This window comes from Bombina bombina, chromosome 5 (assembly GCF_027579735.1).
Source record: "Bombina bombina isolate aBomBom1 chromosome 5, aBomBom1.pri, whole genome shotgun sequence".
Lineage (NCBI taxonomy): Eukaryota > Metazoa > Chordata > Amphibia > Anura > Bombinatoridae > Bombina > Bombina bombina.
The window spans coordinates 254,118,137-254,138,053 of NC_069503.1; the positions used below are offsets into that span (position 1 = coordinate 254,118,137).

At 39.6% G+C, this 19,917-nt stretch overlaps 1 protein-coding gene across 1 annotated transcript in view; it reads right to left on the reverse strand.

The window, feature by feature from the left end:
* SPAG6 (sperm associated antigen 6) overlaps positions 1–19,917 on the reverse strand; it is a 367,292-nt gene that overhangs the window by 120,537 nt on the left and 226,838 nt on the right. The window contains exon 4 of the mRNA XM_053713957.1: positions 912–1,095. Within this exon, the coding sequence (XP_053569932.1) occupies positions 912–1,095 (184 nt within the window). The remainder of the gene's footprint in view (positions 1–911; positions 1,096–19,917) is intronic.

Consider the following 19,917-nt stretch of genomic DNA (forward strand, 5'->3'; position numbering starts at 1 on the left):
TAACAGACTTTCATGGAATACCAGTTGGGGGAATCAATCTCCAGTGTTCGGTCCAGATCTCCCTGTCCTGAGAAATTTTTTCTTTTAGCTCTCCCGGGGCAGTTTTGACTTTGAGAAGATTACTTCCCAAAAGTTAAGGATCGTGGACTCTCACCACCTGTATGAAAGAAAACTATTGCAGTAAAAAACTATTTTATTTTGTTTTAAAAAACATTTCGACTTGGCTGATATGTTATTCAACACCAGAGACATGTCTTGTAATTAGAAGGTGTCTACTGTCCCTTTAAATAACATTGTATTAGTATTTCCTTTTTCAAAAGTAAAGAATTTGTGATATATATGCTATTCCTTTACATATTAGAATATGCAAATTAGTGACACAATATTCTATTGTTACTAATGCATTAATCAAGCATTCCCTGTCATAAAATCAGCATACTGTAACACTAATTAACATACTATGTCAAGCCGAGTAAATAGTGCACATTATAATAATTATTTAATTTAGAAACCATAGCTAGTGCAATTAGCATAGTTTTAGCATTCTTTAAAAAGAACTGACAAATCCATTTTAATATTCATATTTAAAGGAGGAATCAGTTCTGTGGATAGCAGAGATCTGACTGATCATTTTTCTCCATCAGGTTATTTGAATTAGCAATAGAAGTCATAATTGTATTTTTATTAGCTACATACCTGCTGATTTGAAAAAACAACAACATAAAATGATGAAACCGTTCAGAAAAACTGTGTAAGTCACAAGGTTGTGTAGCGTTTAAATACTATTGCGTACAGAATGTCTCAGTTTACCCTATGAAGGATAATTATGTTTCTATGGAAACAGCACACACTATACAAAATTTCTGCATGCAAAAAGATCCCATTAAAATGGAAAAGGACTAAATACATACCTGCGTTGTGTCTAGCGATATAGCCCAGTGCCCAGGCGGCTGCTTCCTTTACTCCTGGGTCAAAGTCTTCTAGGCAAATCACCAGAGCATCCACTGCTCCACAATCAACTATTGACTGAGCTAACTCAGGAGAATGCTTGGCAACTGCTCGTAGCACAAATGCTGCTGCTTTTTTGTAAAAGCGCTGTGGGAAAAAAATAAAGTAACTGTTATGATCACTTTAGGATTTAATACCCAATATGTGATTTTTATTAAAATGCATTTAGATCATTTTCTTTTTTGCTATGAAATATTTATTGGCAGTGTCACCACAATAAATTAAATACATTAGATGTTAATGCAGTCACCATAAAATAAATATTTATAAAGCAAGGATTATATGTGGTCATATTTATACTGTTAGTTTTTTCTTCCTCGGCATCAATTAATTTTAGCATTTAAAATCTTTACTAATATATATATATATATATATATATATATATATATATACATACAGTATATATCTATACTATAATTGCGTATGTAATGTCCGTCGCCGTCGGCAGTTGCGCATGCATCCTCAAAGGAATGTTGGCATCCAAGTGGATTCCGAAAATGGCAGGGTGGGGCTGAGGATCGGCACTTCTGGGTAGACCACTCCGGACCTCCGCTCCGCGCCGCCTTCGCTGTGGATGAAGATGATGGACCCCCCTGGGAGAAGACCTTCTCCACCGGACTTCAGCCAATAGGATGAGAGCTACTGAAATCTTATTGGCTGATTTGAACAGCCAATAGGATTTCAGTAGCTCTCATTCTATTGGCTGTTTTGAAAAATTCAGCAGCCAATAGAATGAAAGCTACTGAAATCGAATTGGCTGATTTGAACAGCCAAAAGAATGTTAGTAGCTCCAATCCTATTGGCTGTTTTGAAAAATTCAGCCAATAAGAATGCAAGGTACCCCAAATTGATTGCGGTACCTTGCATTTAATATTCAGTATACCACGGACATCAGATGAAGAGGAGCCTTTATGTCGCCGAGGGCCACCTCTGCTGCTGAGGACCGCCGCCGAGGATCTCCACATCTGGGAAGACCGCTCCAGACCTCCGCTCTGCACCGCCTTCACTGTGGATAAAGATGATGGACCCACCTAGAAGAAGACCTTCTCCGCCGGACTTTTGAAACCGTGAGTACCTATTTGGGGCTTTAGTGTTATTTTTTTTTTTTGGAGGGGGGGTTATTTTTTTTAGATTAGGGTTTTTTTGGGGCAAAACACAAAAGAGCTGAATGCCCTTTTAAGGTAATTGAAAAAGAGCTGAATGCCTAGGCTTATCAACTAGTATATATACATATATCCTGGAGGAGAACAAAGATGAACACCTGGAAATCAAATATAGAGTCAGGATGAACTAGCTCCTCCCGACAAAAACAGGGGTGTCCTCCACTCTAAGATAGATGACGAGGGACCAGCTACACGCTGAAGGAATGGACCGAACCTTTCAGAAAAACACCTTCTCACAGTTAACACCAAGCAACCTCTCGCAATCCGCCTCAGAAGACAAAACGATCCCATGACGCCAAAGGGGCCTTGACCCTGCAGATCTCTGCAATAAGGTAACTCCCATAGAGGTGAAACCCCTAAAATGCGATACAAACTCGCTGGCACAACCGGAGCAATCAGACTCACTTACGCCTGCTCCTGTAGGATCGAGTCATTCTCGAAAAAGAGTGACATGGCCAAAAAAGAAGAAGGTTAAAATAGACCTCCCAAGCACCATTAAGGATCCAATAGTTCAGTCTAAGGATCCCTGACCACGACCCCCTAAGGGGAAAACCTGGGATAGGTACGGTTGCCTTGAGAATCTCGATCAGCTTCCTCATTCAGCTACACATTCGAAACCCCTCGGGTATCCAGATCAAAGGAATGAGTGTAGGGAAACATCCGTTCCTGAAAAGCACGCTCAGAAAGTGGATTGCTGACAATGAGCCGTAGTGGGCCTCCGCCCACCACCAAAGTCAAGACCCTCCCGTCACGCAGGATTAACTCTCTGTTTCAGAAAGAGATCAACCCACTGAGAGGACCCAACTGGTACGAACCCAGAAGACAAGATCCTCAAAGCAGATTGCTTGTCTGAAGAACCCCAGGAATAATATTAAGGAAACTCCTTATCCACGGACCCCCAGAAGACACTATCTCCCCACTGACATTGAAGTGACAAAGTCAAAACCGCCCGGGAAAGCTAAAAGAAAAAAATCCTCAGGACAGGGAGATCTTGACTGAACACTGGAGATCGATTCCCCCAACCGGTATTCCATGAAAGTCTGTTAAGACAGGTTCAACAACGATGCCATGCCAAAGTCTCGGCCTGGGCTAAACACATCACCCTCCCCACAGCGCCAACAAAGGCCTGAAGGAAAACTGCAGGGCATAAACCGATGAAGTAACTCTAACTTCGTAAGGTCTAAGGAAAAGTCTTCCTGTCTGAACGATCAAACAGCATCCAAGGATCCACCCTGGTGCCTACACGAGAAAACTCAGATCTAAGTCCAGCTCTGAGGATCGAAAAGACAAGATAAATTCCCTAAAAATCTCCTAGCAGACGATGGTAAGAAAATCAGAATTGCCAAGACCTGGGAGCTAATGTAAACTCTGGAAGTAGGATAATGCATATTAAACACCAGATTCCAAGAGAAAACCTAGGATCAGAAACGAGGTTTACTGAAAGATACGGTCCCTAAGTACCGGACTTGCTCAAAAGGATGAGACAGGAAAGATATCCTTCTTCACGAACAAAGGTATAGAGAACCGTATATTCTCCCTCAAAAGGGAGATCTAATAAGCTCTGCTTAAGGAACATAGAACCCAAATAGGACGAGAAACCCCTTATTGGACCATGCACCAAAAGTGGATGAAAATATTCTCACCCTGAGATAGGTATCAGGACAATGACTTCCAAAGTCACCTGTTCCTTGTCTCTGCCGAACAACAAAATCAAGGGAAGAAAAACTGCCCAGAAAGGCAGAAAGTAAAGCCTAGTTCCGGCCTCTAGGACCCCTGGATCCATATGATCCAGCATCAGACGCCCATCAAAGATAGTACCTAAACCAGGTCCTGTCTGTCATCTAGGATAAATGGACCAGCTCTGTCTGGAGCGGAATAGCTAGAAATAACTCCTTCTCTTGTGTAGAAGGAATGAACAGACTTAACTAGTACCCCAACAGGTCCTGCCTGTCATCTAGGATACAACATATCTGTCATAAAACTCAAGGGTCAAACGGAAAATTCTTAAGTTCCCGCAGTGCTAGGAAAACTGAGAATGATCAAAATAAAGAAATATAAGCTCTGTGGCTCAAATATTGTCTCAAAATTATCGAGTGAATCATCACCCCGAACAGAGACCTTCAAAATCTCTAGTACCAAAATCCCAGTGGTGAAACGTCTTCCTAAAAGGAGTTCCTACAACAACCCAGAGCCCTAAAGCAAAAAAAACTATCCTAAACGGAATTGAAAAGAAAATAGGTAAGCTCACAAAAGCGATAGCCAAAGGAGAGTGTAAAACAAAAAACAAACAGGTCCAGCCTGTCATACGACACAAACTCCTCTTAGAGCTCGGAACTAGGATTCTAAATACAAAACAAAGAAAAAAAAATAATAATAATAAAAAATAAATAAATATATATATATATATATATATATATAGACGATAAGGAATAGGCTCTCCATCCCTCTCCACTCGTCTAGTAAAGCTTGCTATCTGATTTAGAGGACTGAGATTCAACTGACGGATCAGTACTGGGAACCTCTAACTTTGCCAAAACTCAGAAGTAAACGCAGGCGTAACATTCTAAATCTAAATGCTAAATCCTTCTCAGTTGGAGGAATCAAATCAGGAGACTCGGACCCTGGAGGTTCTACCTCTAAAGCCTCAGAGGGCACAGCTTCCCCAGATAACTGATCAGATACAATCGTCATCTTACACGACAGTCCTTGGGCAGGAATGCATGGATTAACCCTTCGCTTGGATGCAGCAGGAAGAGGCAAAGCCGCTAAAGACATAGAGATGGCCATGCAGAACCACACAGTAGTCTGGTGGAAAAAAGTCTACCTCAGACGAAGAAGCAGCTTTATTCGGGAAAACTGCATGTGTAATAACAGATGATTCTAGGGAACACACCTCATGGAACAAAGAATCCTCAGAGACGGATGGCTCAGTGGTCTCTAACATCTTAACACTGGATGATGAGAACACCCTGTTGCGGCATACGGAACATAATTGAGAGGGCTAGTCTACCCGTGCCTCCTCAAAATATATACGCAGGTATCAAATTCTGTATCAGAGGGATCCCCCTCTAAAACATCAGAATACTCCATAACGCATCTAAATTAAATTATGGAAAAATACAACTGGCACCTTATACCCCCAATAGCTGGGGCACTCACCACCTCCTATGATCCAGACAGGTAGAGAAATCGGCTCCTCTCTGCAGACACTCGTTCAGGAATCGGAAATGGAAAAACAAACCGTGACCACTCCCGGTCACATGGTGCATCATGCAGGACCACTTTCTGCTAAGAAAAAGCACACCAGCTTAATAAAACTGCGCAGCTCTCAAAACGAAAATAACCTGTATGTTCCATATCAGCCTATGAGCCCCAAAACGTCTCTACACAAAAGCAGTCAAAATCACATAACAAATATGATTAAAAGACCCCACTGTTCAAAAATCCCCTCAGGAGATATTAACCCTTGATTCCATAAAGATAAAGGAGTCCCACTGTGACCCTGTCTTCTATCGTTAATCATGTGTGTAAAAATTGAAACAATCTTGCCGGAATCTATACCATGGAACAGCAACACGGTCCTTCAAGTTTGAAAGATTGTAGCAGCGCTTCTGACATGGACTTGAGTGAAGAAAGCAGGCAGCGAAACTTGTCAATGCTGATTGCTTATGGAGCTGTTAATATGAGTCTGGATGGCGTTGCAGAAAGACTCTCCCTGCATCTCCAGACTTTAACTTTCATCAATGCTCTCACTGAGAGGCTGACAAGACTACTTAAAACTCCAGTCCCATCTCGAAGAGCAGATACCCTTCCTAAGGAACTACACCGTAATCTTCTGACACTTCTCTGCCAACCACCTGTAACGAAAGGCAAAGAATGACTGGGGGATGAGGGAATTGGTGGAGGTATTTAAGCCTTTGGCTGGGGTGTCTTTGCCTCCTCCTGGTGGCCAGGTATTGTATTTCCCACAAGTAATGAATGCAGCTGTGGACTCTCCCTGTATTAAGAAGGAAACACTTTTTTTCAGTATTTTATTTATATATTTATTTAATCATTTTTATTGAGGTTTGATAATTTGTACAAAGTAAATAAAAGTAACTTACACCTGGTATGCACAATGCAAGATCCAAACAATACAAAGTATATCCAGATATTCTTTTTTAGGAACCAAACAGTGGTAGTTGTATAAAGAGATATATGGAGAATAACCCAAAAAGTTGGACTTTATCCAGCCCTGTGTTAAAGGGATGTGAAACCCAAACATTTTCTTTTCTGATTCAGACAGAGCAAACCATTTTTAAAAATGTTTTCAATTTACTTCTATTGTCAAAAATCCTTTGCTCCCATGATATTCTTGGTTGAAGAGATACCATAGGCATCTGGAGCTCAACAAAGCAGGGCATAGTGCTGCCCTCTAGTGCTCTTGCAAATGGATAACATTCTTGCAAAACTGCTGCCATATAGTGCTCTAGACATGGTCTGGCTCCTAAGCATACATCCCTGATTTTTAACAAAAGATACCTAGAGAACAAAGAAAATTTGATATTAGAAGTAAATTAGAAAGTTTTTAAAATTGCATGCTCTATCTGTATCATGAAAGAAAATATTGTGTGTCATATCCCTTTAAAGTGTCTAGATACACACAATGGGGCCAGTTTACCAAAGTGCGAGCGGACATGATACGATGTAGCATATCATGTCCTCCGCACATCGATAAATCCGACAGCATACGCTAGCTGGTGATTGGTGGCTACACACATATGCCTCCTGTGATTGGCTCACCAGATGTGTTGAGCTAGATTCCAGTAGCACAATGATGCTTTGAATCAAATTTGCAAGGGTTAAACATAGTTATGTACAACCAACAGGGCAATAATAACAGTGTTCTAACACATCAGATCATTTTCTTTTTGCACTTTTATGTCTCTTTAATGTGGTGTTCTTAACTCCAGTCCTCAGGACCCTTAACAGGATAGATATTCATTATATTATTATATCTTAACTAGAGCACAGTTTTGCAAGAATGTTATCCATTTGCAAGAGCATTGATGTCAGCACTATTTCCTGCCATGTAGTGCTCCAGACGCCTACCTATGTATATCTTCAACACAAAATATCATAAGAACGAAGCAAATTTGATCGAAGTAAATTGGAAACGGTTTTTAAAATTGTGTGCTCTGTCTGAATCACAAAAGAAAATGTTTGGGTTTTATATCCCTTTAATGTGAACATATTATATTGTAAAATAATCTTTCCATTCCAAAGTCTCTTTTGATTTGCAGCCTACATTGTCAGAAAATGTACAAATGACACGCACAACAGGATTGCTCTGCGCATCACTTTTAAGTATTTTAATAGTCAGATACCAAAGAAAATATTACAAATCTATTTACACACACATCCCGCTAGGAAGACTGTCTACTGATCTTCAGTCGTATCATTTTTTCCCTGCTGCTCTTTTCCAGCTCCACCAAATGATTATACAAGTTCATATTTCATGTGAATTGCTTCTTTGTCTCTACATCCAAAGCACTTCCAAAGCACTTGGAGCTAGGAATCAAACAAGGCTGATCTTGTTACAATGCTGATATGTTAACCATGTAAGTACATATAAACATTTCAGTTTTGTACTCATTTGTCATAGTAATAATGATACATACTTATATACACAGTAGTAGATCTCCGTTGTGATGAGAATGCTCAGAAAGCGTCAGGTGTGGTGTGTGTGCAGTAACGTATTCTGCTAGATCTATCACCTCCTGCAGTATTTGGAGACATACTTTGGTTGTCAAGGTACAGCCAGACGACCTAGGGCTGTGAGCTTATAAGAGCAAAATAGTATTCTTTTAAAAGGTCACATTAGTGCATTTCAAAGTCTACATTATTGTCGGCACAGGCACTATGAAACTTACTGTTGTGACCATGTTTTGACAATTATAACACTCGAATTCTAGTACAAAATAATAATAATATATATTAGTTCTTAATATTTTTGATTTAGAAAATCATATATTCTTCAGCTGTCTTTAAATATCGATATTATACCTGTTAGTGTAATGCTGTACTTGTATGCCATCAGACCTGTTTGCATAATAGAAAGATATGGAGGCTGAATTATAAAGCTGTCAACTATGCTGCATTCGCCGGGACCAATACGCTCACCTAACATTGCGGCCGCGGACCTGAATATCTCCATATTTATTCAAAAAGCCGTGCACCATGTATGGGGCGATGAGCATCGGACTGTTGTTAACTAGCAGTCATCGATCTCGATGCTATTCGACTTTTTCAAAACTTTTTATACCCTGTCACTAAACACCGCCACCATACTAAAATGTTTAACCCCTATCCCGCCGCTCCTGGAGCCCACCACAACTTTAATAAAGCTATTAACCCCTATCCTGCCGCTATCAGACCCCTTAAAATGTTTAACCCCTATCCCGCCACTCCTGGAGCCCACCGCAACTTTAATAAAGCTTTAACCCCTATCCCACCGCTCCCGGACCCCTCCGCAACTAAATAAATGTATTAACCCCTATTCCGCCGCTCCCGGAGCCCACCGCAACTTTAATAAAGCTATTAACCCCTATCCCGCCGCTCCCGGAGCCCACCACAACTTTAATAAAGCTATAAACCCCTACCCCGCCGCTCCCTGACCCCTCTGCAAATAAATAAATGTATTAACCCCTATCCCGCCACTCCCGGACCCCACCGCCACTAAATAAACGTATTAACCCCTAAACCTCTGGCCTCCCACATAACTACCACTTACTAAACCAATTAACCCCTAAACCGCCAGCCCCCCACATAGTCAAAAACTAAACTAAGCTATTAACCCCTAAACCTAACAACCCGCTAACTTTACATTAAAATTACTTCATCCCTATCTTATAATAAATTCAAACTTACCTTTAGAATTAAAATAAACTATATTCAACTATTAATTAACATCAATTACATTAAACTATATTAAACTATTAATTACCTACCCTAACTATTATACTAAAATTACATTAAACTACAAATTAAATTAACTATATTTACATATTTAAAAACCTATCCCTACTCAAATTATTTAAATTAAAAATTACTAACGCCTAGATTTAGAGCTTGGCGTTAGTTTTGGGCTACCGCTGGTATTTAGAGTCTTGTAGGTAAGGGTCTAACGCTCACTTTGCAGCCGTGACTTTTCCATACCGCAGATCCCCCTACGGCCTACGCCATTTGCGTATCCTATCTTTTCAATGGGATCTTTCTAACGCCGGTATTTAGAGTCTTGGCTGAAGTAAACGTTAGAAATCTAACGACAAAACTCCAGCCGCAGAAAAAAGCCAGGAGTCAAGAGCTTTCTGGGCTAATGCCGGTTCATAAAGCTCTTAACTACTGTGCTCTAAAGTACACTAACACCCATAAACTACCTATGCACCCCTAAACCGAGGTCCCCCCACATCGCCGCCGCTCTAATAAAATTTTTTAACCCCTAATCTGCTGACCGCACACCGCCGCCACCTACGTTATCCCTATGTACCCCTAATCTGCTGCCCCTAACACCGCCGACCCCTATATTATATTTATTAACCCCTAATCTGCCGCCCCCAATGTCGCTGCTTCCTTACCTACAATTATTAACCCCTAATCTGCCGACCGGACCTCACCGCTACTATAATAAAGTTATTAACCCCTAATCCGCCTCACTCCCGCCTCAATAACCCTATAATAAATAGTATTAACCCCTAATCTGCCCTCCCTAACATCGCAGACACCTAACTTCAAGTATTAACCCCTAATCTGCCGACCGGACATCACCGCTACTATAATAAATTTATTAACCCCTAAAGCTAAGTCTAACCCTAACACTAACACCCCCCTAAATTAAATATAATTTAATTCTAACGAAATAAATTAACTCTTATTAAATAAATTATTCCTATTTAAAGCTAAATACTTACCTGTAAAATAAACCCTAATATAGCTACTATATAACGAATAATTATATTGTAGCTATTTTAGGATTTATATTTATTTTACAGGCAACTTTGTATTTATTTAATAGCTACCTAGTTAAAATAATTACAAAATTACCTGTAAAATAAATCCTAACCTAAGTTACAATTAAACCTAACACTACACTATCAATAAATTAATTAAATAAAATACCTACAATTAAATCTAACACTACACTATCAATAAATTAATTACATGAAATACCTACAAATAAATACAATTAAATAAACTAACTAAAGTACAAAAAATAAAAAAAGCTAAGTTACAAAAAAATAAAAAAATTAATTACAAACATAATAAAAATATTACAACAATTTTAAGCTAATTACACCTACTCTAAGCCCCCTAATAAAATAACAAAGCCCCCAAAATAAAAAAATGCCCTACCCTATTCTAAAATTAAAATAGAAAAGCTCTTTTACCTTACCAGCCCTTACCATGCCCCAAAGAATTCAGCTCTTTTGACTGTAAAAAAAAACACAATACCCCCCCAACATTACAACCCACCACCCACATACCCCTAATCTAACCCAAACCCCCCTTAAATAAACCTAACACTAAGCCCCTGAAGATCTTCCTACCTTATCTTCACCACACCGGGTATCACCGATCCGTCCAGGCTCCGAAATCTTCATCCAAGCCCAAGCGGGGGCTGGAGATCCATCATCCGGCTGAAGTCTTCTATCAAGTGGCAAGAAGAAGTCCAGAAGAGGCTCCAAAGTCTTCATCCTATCCGGGCAGAAGAGGAGATCCGGACCGGCAACCATCTTCATCCAAGCGGCATCTTCTATCTTCATCCGATGACGAGCGGCTCCATCTTCAAGACCTTCGGCGCGGATCCATCCTCTTCTTCCGGCGTCCTAAGTCCGAATGAAGGTTCCTTTAAATGACGTCATCCAAGATGGCGTCCCTTGAATTCCGATTGGCTGATAGGATTCTATCAGCCAATCGGAATTAAGGTAGGGAAAATCTGATTGGCTGATTGAATCAGCCAATCAGATTGAGCTCGCATTCTATTGGCTGTTCCGATCAGCCAATAGAATGCAAGCTCAATCTGATTGGCTGATTGGATCAGCCAATCGGATTGAAGTTGAATCTGATTGGCTGATTCCATCAGCCAATCAGATTTTTCCTACCTTAAAGAAAATTTATGTTTAAACCTAACACCCTAACATAAACCCTGAGTCTAAACACCCCTAATCTGCCGCTTCCAACATCGCTGACACCTACATTACACTTATTAACCCCTAATCTGCCGCCCACGACATCGCGGCCACCTACCTACACTTATTAACCCCTAATCTGCCGCCGCCACTATACTAAAGTTATTAACCCCTAAACCTCTGGCCTCCCACATCACTAATACGAAATAAATATATTAACCCCTAAATCTAACCCTAACACCCCTAACTTTAATATTATTAAAATAAATCTAAATACAAATTACTATTATTACCTAAATAATACCTATTTAAGACTAAATACTTACCTGTAAAATAAACCCTAAGCTAGCTACAATATAACTAATAGTTACATTGTAGCTATCTTAGGTTTTATTTTTATTTCACAACTAAGTTTGTATTTATTTTAACTAGGTAGACTAGTTAGTAAATAGTTATTAACTATTTACTAGCTACCTAGTTAAAATAAATACAAATTTACCTGTAAAATAAAACCTAACCTGAGTTACACTAACACCTAACATTACACTAAACTTAAATAAATTAAATTAACAAAATACATTTATCTAAATTACAAAAAATAATAAACATTAAATTACACAAAATAAAAAATAAATTATCAAATATTTAAACTAATTACACCTAATCTAATAGCCCTATCAAAATAAAAATGCCCCCCCAAAATAAAAAAACCCTAGCCTACACTAAACTGCCAATTGCCCTTAAAAGGGCCTTTTGCGGGGCATTGCCCCAAAGAAATCAGCTCTTTTACCTGTAAAAAAAATTACAAACAACCCCCCAACAGTAAAACCAGCTCTATTACGCTGCCTTAAGTCCCTAATCTAAAAATAAAACCCACCCAATAAACCCTTAAAAAACCTAACACTAACACCCGAAGATACACTTACAGTTTTTGAAGACCGGACATCCATCCTCATCCAGCCAGGAGAAGTCTTCATCCAAGCGGCAAGAAGTCCTCAACAAAGCCATGAGAAGTCTTCATCCAAGCGGCAAGGAGTCGTCCTCCAGGCGGGCAGAAGTCTTCATCCAGATGGCATCTTCTATCTTCATCCTTCTGACGCGGAGCGGCTCCATCTTTAAGACATCCGGCGCGGAGCATCCTCTTCTTTCGATGGCTCTTGAAGAATGAAGTTTCCCTTTAAATGACGTCATCGAAGATGGTGTCCCTTGAATTCCAATTGGCTGATAGAATTCTATCAGCCAATTGGAATTAAAGGGTAAAAAAATCCTGGGCCCGATCCGATATGCAGCGTCGCCCGCAAAAGCCGGCGACGCTGACATTTGCGCTGGTTTGGTATCACATATACGGCGTAACCTAGAAGTTACGCTCGTATATTTCTGCCGTCGCCCGTAGTTTTTTGGGCCATAGGCAGGTATACCAAACTAGCGCAGTTTGGTATCCAATATACAGCGTAAGGACTTACGTGGCGAAAATGGAGAAATCTTACTCCATTTTCACCTCGCCACAAAATGCAGCCGTAGTAAGCCTTACGCTGTCTATTGGAGCCACGTAACTCCCTAAACTACCTGCAAAATAAACCTAACACCTAACGCATGCGCAATGTCTATCTACCTGTCAACCGCGATCCCCTGCCGCAATCCCTAATAAAGTTATTAACCCCTAAACCGCCGCACACGGACCCCGCCACCACCTACAATAAAAGTATAACCACCTAATGTGAGCCCCTTACACCGCCGCCATCTACCTTACCTACCCCCTAATGTGAGCCCCTTACACCGCTGCCATCTATCTTACCTACCCCCTAAAGTGAGCACCTACCCCGCCATCTACCTTACCTACCCCCTAAACTGAGCCCCCTACCCCACCGCCATCTATCTTACCTACCCCCTAAAGTGAGCACCTACCCCGCCGCCAGCTACCTTACCTACCCACTAAAGTGAGCCCCTACCCCGCCGCCATCTACCTTACCTACCCCCTAAACTGAGCCCCTTACACCGCCGCCATCTATTTTAAAAATATTAACTCCTAATTTAATCCCCCTACACCGCCGCCAGCTATATTAACTATATTAACCCTAATTATATTAGGGTTAATATAGTTAATATAGTTATTATATTATATATATTAACTATATTAACCCTAATTATATTAGGGTTAATATAGTTAATATTGTTATTATAATATATATATATTAAGTATAATAACCCTATCTAACGCTAACACCCCTAACTAAATTCTTATTAAAATAGATCTAATTAATATTAATATTATTAATTAAAATATTCCTATTTAAATCTAAATACTTACCTATAAAATAAACCCTAAGATAGCTACAATGTATTAATAATTAATTAATATCTATTTAATAGCTACCTAGTTAAAATAATTACCACTTTACCTGTAAAATAAATCCTAACCTAAGTTACAAATACACCTACACTATCAATAAATTAAATAAACTACAAATATCTAAACTAAAATACAATAAAATAATCTAAACTAAATTACAAAAAAAAACAAACACTAAATTACAAAAATAAAAAAAATATTATAAGATTTTTAAGTTAATTACACCTATTCTAAGCCCCCTAATAAAATAATAAAGCCCCCCAAAATAAAAAAATTTCCCTGCCCTATTCTAAATTAAAAAAGTTCAAAGCTCTTTTACCTTACCAGCCCTTAAAAGGGCCTTTTGCGGGGCATGCCCCAAAGAATTCTGCTCTTTTGCCTGTAAAAGAAAAACACAATACCACCCCCCAACATTACAACCCACCACCCACATACCCCTATTCTAAACCCACCCAAATCCCCCTTAAAAAACCTAACACTACCCCCCTGAAGATCTCCCTACCTTGTATTCACCCTGCCGGGCAGAACTCTTCATCCAATCCGGGCGATGTCCAATGAAGCGGCAGTGAAGTCTTCTTCCATCCGGGCGATGTCTTCAATCAAGCGGCAGTGAAGTCTTCTTCCATCCGGGCGATGTCTTCAATCAAGCGGCAGTGAAGTCTTCTTCCATCCGGCGATGTCTTCTTCCATCCGGCGATGTCTTCTTCCATCCGGCGATGTCTTCTTCCATCCGGCGATGTCTTCAAGCAAATCGGCATCTTCAATCTTCTTTCTTCGTTCCTCCGCCGCGGAGATCCATCCGGCACGACAACTTCCCGACGAATGAGGTACCTTTACATGACGTCATCCAAGATGGCGTCCGTCGAATTCTAATTGGCTGATAGGATTCTATCAGCCAATCGGAATTAAGTTAGAAAAATCTGATTGGCTGATGGAATCAGCCAATCAGATTCAAGTTCAATCCGATTGGCTGAACCAATCAGCCGATCGGATTGAACTTGAATCTGATTGGCTGATTCAATCAGCCAATCAGATTTTTCTACCTTAATTCCGATTGGCTGATAGAATCCTATCAGCCAATCGGAATTCGACGGACACCATCTTGGATGACGTCATTTAAAGGTACCTCATCCGTTGGGAAGTCCTCGTGCCGGATGGATGCTCCGCAGCGGAGGAGCGAAGAAAGAAGATTGAAGATGCAGCTTTGCTTGAAGACATCGCCGGATGGAAGAAGACTTCACTGCCGCTTGATTGAAGACATCGCCCGGATGGAAGAAGACTTCACTGCCGCTTGATTGAAGACATCGCCCGGATGGAAGAAGACTTCACTGCCGCTTCATTGGACATCGCCCGGATCGGATGAAGAGTTCTGCCCGGCAGGGTGAATACAAGGTAGGGAGATCTTCAGGGGGGTAGTGTTAGGTTTTTTTAAGGGGGGTTTGGGTGGGTTTTGAATAGGGGTATGTGGGTGGTGGGTTGTAATGTTGGGGGGTGGTATCGTGTTTTTCTTTTACAGGCAAATGAGCAGAATTCTTTGGGGCATGCCCCGCAAAAGGCCCTTTTAAGAGCTGGTAAAGTAAAAGAGCTTTGAACTTTTTTAATTTAGAATAGGACAGGGAAATTTTTTTATTTTGGGGGGCTTTATTATTTTATTAGGGGGCTTAGAATAGGTGTAATTAGCTTAAAAATCTTGTAATATTTTTTTTATTTTTTGTAATTTAGTGTTTGTTTTATTTTGTAATTTAGTTTAGATTATTTTATTGTATTTTAGTTTAGATATTTGTAGTTTATTTAATTTATTGATAGTGTAGGTGTATTTGTAACTTAGGTTAGGATTTATTTTACAGGTAAATTGGTAATTATTTTAACTAGGTAGCTATTAAATAGTTATTAACTATTTAATAGCTATTGTACCTAGTTAAAATAAATACCAAGTTACCTGTAAAATAAATATAAACCCTAAAATAGCTGCAATGTAATTATTAATTACATTGTAGCTATCTTAGGGTTTATTTTATAGGTAAGTATTTAGATTTAAATAGGAATATTTTAATTAATAATATTAATATTAATTAGATCTATTTTAATAAGAATTTAGTTAGGGGTGTTAGCGTTAGATAGGGTTATTATACTTAATATATATATATTATAATAACGATATTAACTATATTAACCCTAATATAATTAGGGTTAATATAGTTAATATAGCTGGCGGCGGTGTAGGGGGATTAAATTAGGGGTTAATATTTTTAAAATAGATGGCGGCGGTGTAAGGGGCTCAGTTTAGGGGGTAGGTAAGGTAGATAGCGGCGGGGTAGGGGCTCACTTTAGTGGGTAGGTAAGGTAGCTGGCGGCGGGGTAGGTGCTCACTTTAGGGGGTAGGTAAGATAGATGGCGGCGGGGTAGGGGGCGCAGTTTAGGGGGTAGGTAAGGTAGATGGAGGCAGGGTAGGTGCTCACTTTAGGGGGTAGGTAAGATAGATGGCTGCGGGGTATGGGGCTCAGTTTAGGGGGTAGGTAAGATAGATGGCGGCGGGGTATGGGCTCACATTAGGGGGTTATAGATTTAATATAGCTGGCGGCAAGGTCCGGGAGCGGCGGTTTAGGGGTTAATAACTTTATTAGGTGGCGGCGGGGTCCGGGAGTGGTGGTTTAGGGGTTAATACATTTTTTATTGTTAGGATAGTGAGGGGGGATAGCGGATAGAGGGTTAGACGTGTCGGGCTATGTTTGGGAGGCGTGTTAGACAGTACGGGTGATTTTATAACTTTAGTCAGGTTTTGTAGGTGCCGGCAGTTTCTAAACTGCCGTTAAGTCACTGGCGACTCCAGAAATTTGTACTTACGCAGATTTCTGGACATCGCTGGTTTGTGAGACTTACGGCACTTTAGCCTCTGACGGTGCCGTATATAGGATAGCTCGAGTTGCGAGCTGAAACTGCGGGCGGCGGGGGTTCCCTCGCTTGCGCCGCAAACTACGATCTTTATCGGATCGCGCCCCCTATTGGCTGAAGCAATTAATCCTGAGCTTCAATCCTATTGGCTGATGTTGGCGCCGGATGTCTTGAAGATGGAGCCGCTCAGCGTCGGAAGGATGAAGATAGAAAATGCCGTCTGGATAAAGACTTCTGCCTGCCTGGAGGACGACTTCTTGCCGCTTGGATGAAGACTTCTCCCGGCTGGATGAGGATGGATGTCCGGTCTTCAAAAACTGTAAGTGGATCTTCGGGGGTTAGTGTTAGGTTTTTTAAAGGGTTTATTGGGTGGGTTTTATTTTTAGATTAGAGACTTTGGGCAATGTGAAAGAGCTAAATGCCCTTTTAAGGGCAATGCCCATCCAAATGCCCTTTTCAGGGCAATGAGGAGCTTAGGTTTTTTTAGGTAGTTTTTTTTGGGGGGTTGGTTGTGTGGGTGGTTGGTTTTACTGTTGGAGGGTTGTTTGTACTTTTATTTTACAGGTAAAAGAGCTGATTTCTTTGGGGCAATGCCCCGCAAAAGGCCCTTGGCAGTTTAGTGTAGGCTAGGCTTTTTTTTAATTTTGGGGGACTTTTTATTTTGATAGGGCTATTAGATTAGGTGTAATTAGTTTAAACATTTGATAATTTCTTTTTTATTTTGTGTAATTTAGTGTTTATTATTTTTTGTAATTTAGATAAATGTATTTTGTTAATTTAATTTATTTAATTTTAGTGTAATGTTAGGTTTTAGTGTAAGACAGGTTAGGTTTTATTTTACAGGTAACTTTGTATTTATTTTAACTAGGTAGCTAGTAAATAGTTAATAACTTTTTACTAACTAGTCTACCTAGTTAAAATAAATACAAACTTACCTGTGAAATAAAAATAACACATAAGCTAGATACAATATAACTATTAGTTATATTGTAGCTATCTTAGGTTTTATTTTACAGGTAAGTATTTATTTACTTTTAAAGGGACAGTCAACCATAGAATCGTTATTGTTTTAAAAGATAGATAATCCCTTTATTACTCATTCCCCAGTTTTGCATAACCAACACAGTTATAATAATACACTTTTTACCTTTGTGATTACCTTGTATCTAGGAACCTTCTTCCAGCCCCCTGATCACATGACTGTGACTGTGTATTATCTATTGTCTTAAATTTAGCATTGTATTGTGCTAGATCTTAAATAACTTTCTGTGCCTGAACACAGTGTTATCTATATGGCCCACGTGTACTTTCTGTCTCTTTGTGTTGAAAAGAGATTTAAAAAGCATGTGATAAGAGGCAGCCCCCAAAGGCTTAGAAATTAGCATATGAGCCTACCTATGTTTAGTTTAAACTAAGAATACCAAGAGAAAAAAGCAAATTTGATGATAAAAGTAAATTGGAAAGTCAATTAAAATTAAAAGTCCTATCTGAATAATGAAAGTTTAATTTATACTTGACTGTCCCTTTAAATAGGAATAATTTAGGTATTAATTGTAATTTTTATTTGGGATTATTTTAATTATGTTAAAGTTAGTGGGTGTTAGGGTTAGACTTAGGGTTAGGTTTATGGGTTAATAACTTTAGTATAGTGGCGGCGACATTGGGGGCAGCAGACTAGGGGTTAATAAGTGTAGTTAGGTGGCGGCGATTTTGGGGGCAGCAGATTAGGGGTTAATAAGAGCAATGTAGGTTGCGGCGATGTTAGGGACAGCAGATTAGGGGTTAATAACTTTAATATAGTGGCGACGACATTGGGGGTAGCAGATTAGGGGTTAATAATATTTAACCCATGTTTACGACGCGGGGGGGGGGGCCTCGGTTTAGGGGTTAATAAGTAGTTTATGCGTGTTAGTGTACTTTGTGACACTTTAGTTATGAGTTTTATGTTACAGCTTTGTAACGTAAAACCCATAACTACTGACTTTCAGGTGGCGGTACAGATCTTGTAGTTATAGGCTGTACCGCTCACTTTTTGGCCGGACAGGCAAACTCGTAATACCGGTGCTGTGGAAGTCCCATTGAAAAAGGACTTTTTAAAAAGTGCGGTAGTTACGATGCGTGACAGCCAAAAAACATAATTTATGTAAGAACTTACCTGATAAATTCATTTCTTTCATATTAGCAAGAGTCCATGAGCTAGTGACGTATGGGATATACATTCCTACCAGGAGGGGCAAAGTTTCCCAAACCTCAAAATGCCTATAAATACACCCCTCACCACACCCACAATTCAGTTTAACGAATAGCCAAGAAGTGGGGTGATAAAAAAGTGCAAAAGCATATAAAATAAGGAATTGGAATAATTGTGCTTTATACAAAAATCATAACCACCACAAAAAAAGGGCGGGCCTCATGGACTCTTGCTAATATGAAAGAAATGAATTTATCAGGTAAGTTCTTACATAAATTATGTTTTCTTTCATGTAATTAGCAAGAGTCCATGAGCTAGTGACGTATGGCATAATGATTACCCAAGATGTGGATCTTTCCACACAAGAGTCACTAGAGAGGGAGGGATAAAATAAAGACAGCCAATTCCTGCTGAAAATAATCCACACCCAAAATAAAGTTTAATGAAAAACATAAGCAGAAGATTCAAACTGAAACCGCTGCCTGAAGTACTTTTCTACCAAAAACTGCTTCAGAAGAAGAAAATACATCAAAATGGTAGAATTTAGTAAAAGTATGCAAAGAGGACCAAGTTGCTGCTTTGCAAATCTGATCAATCGAAGCTTCATTCCTAAACGCCCAGGAAGTAGAAACTGACCTAGTAGAATGAGCTGTAATCCTCTGAGGCGGAGTTTTACCCGACTCAACATAGGCAAGATGAATTAAAGATTTCAACCAAGATGCCAAAGAAATGGCAGAAGCTTTCTGGCCTTTTCTAGAACCGGAAAAGATAACAAATAGACTAGAAGTCTTACGGAAAGACTTAGTAGCTTCAACATAATATTTCAAAGCTCTAACAACATCCAAAGAATGCAACGATTTCTCCTTAGAATTCTTAAGATTAGGACATAATGAAGGAACCACAATTTCTCTACTAATGTTGTTGGAATTCACAACTTTAGGTAAAAAATCAAAAGAAGTTCGTAACACCGCCTTATCCTGATGAAAAATCAGAAAAGGAGACTCACAAGAAAGAGCAGATAATTCAGAAACTCTTCTGGCAGAAGAGATTGCCAAAAGGAACAAAACTTTCCAAGAAAGTAATTTAATGTCCAATGAATGCATAGGTTCAAACGGAGGAGCTTGAAGAGCCCCCAGAACCAGATTC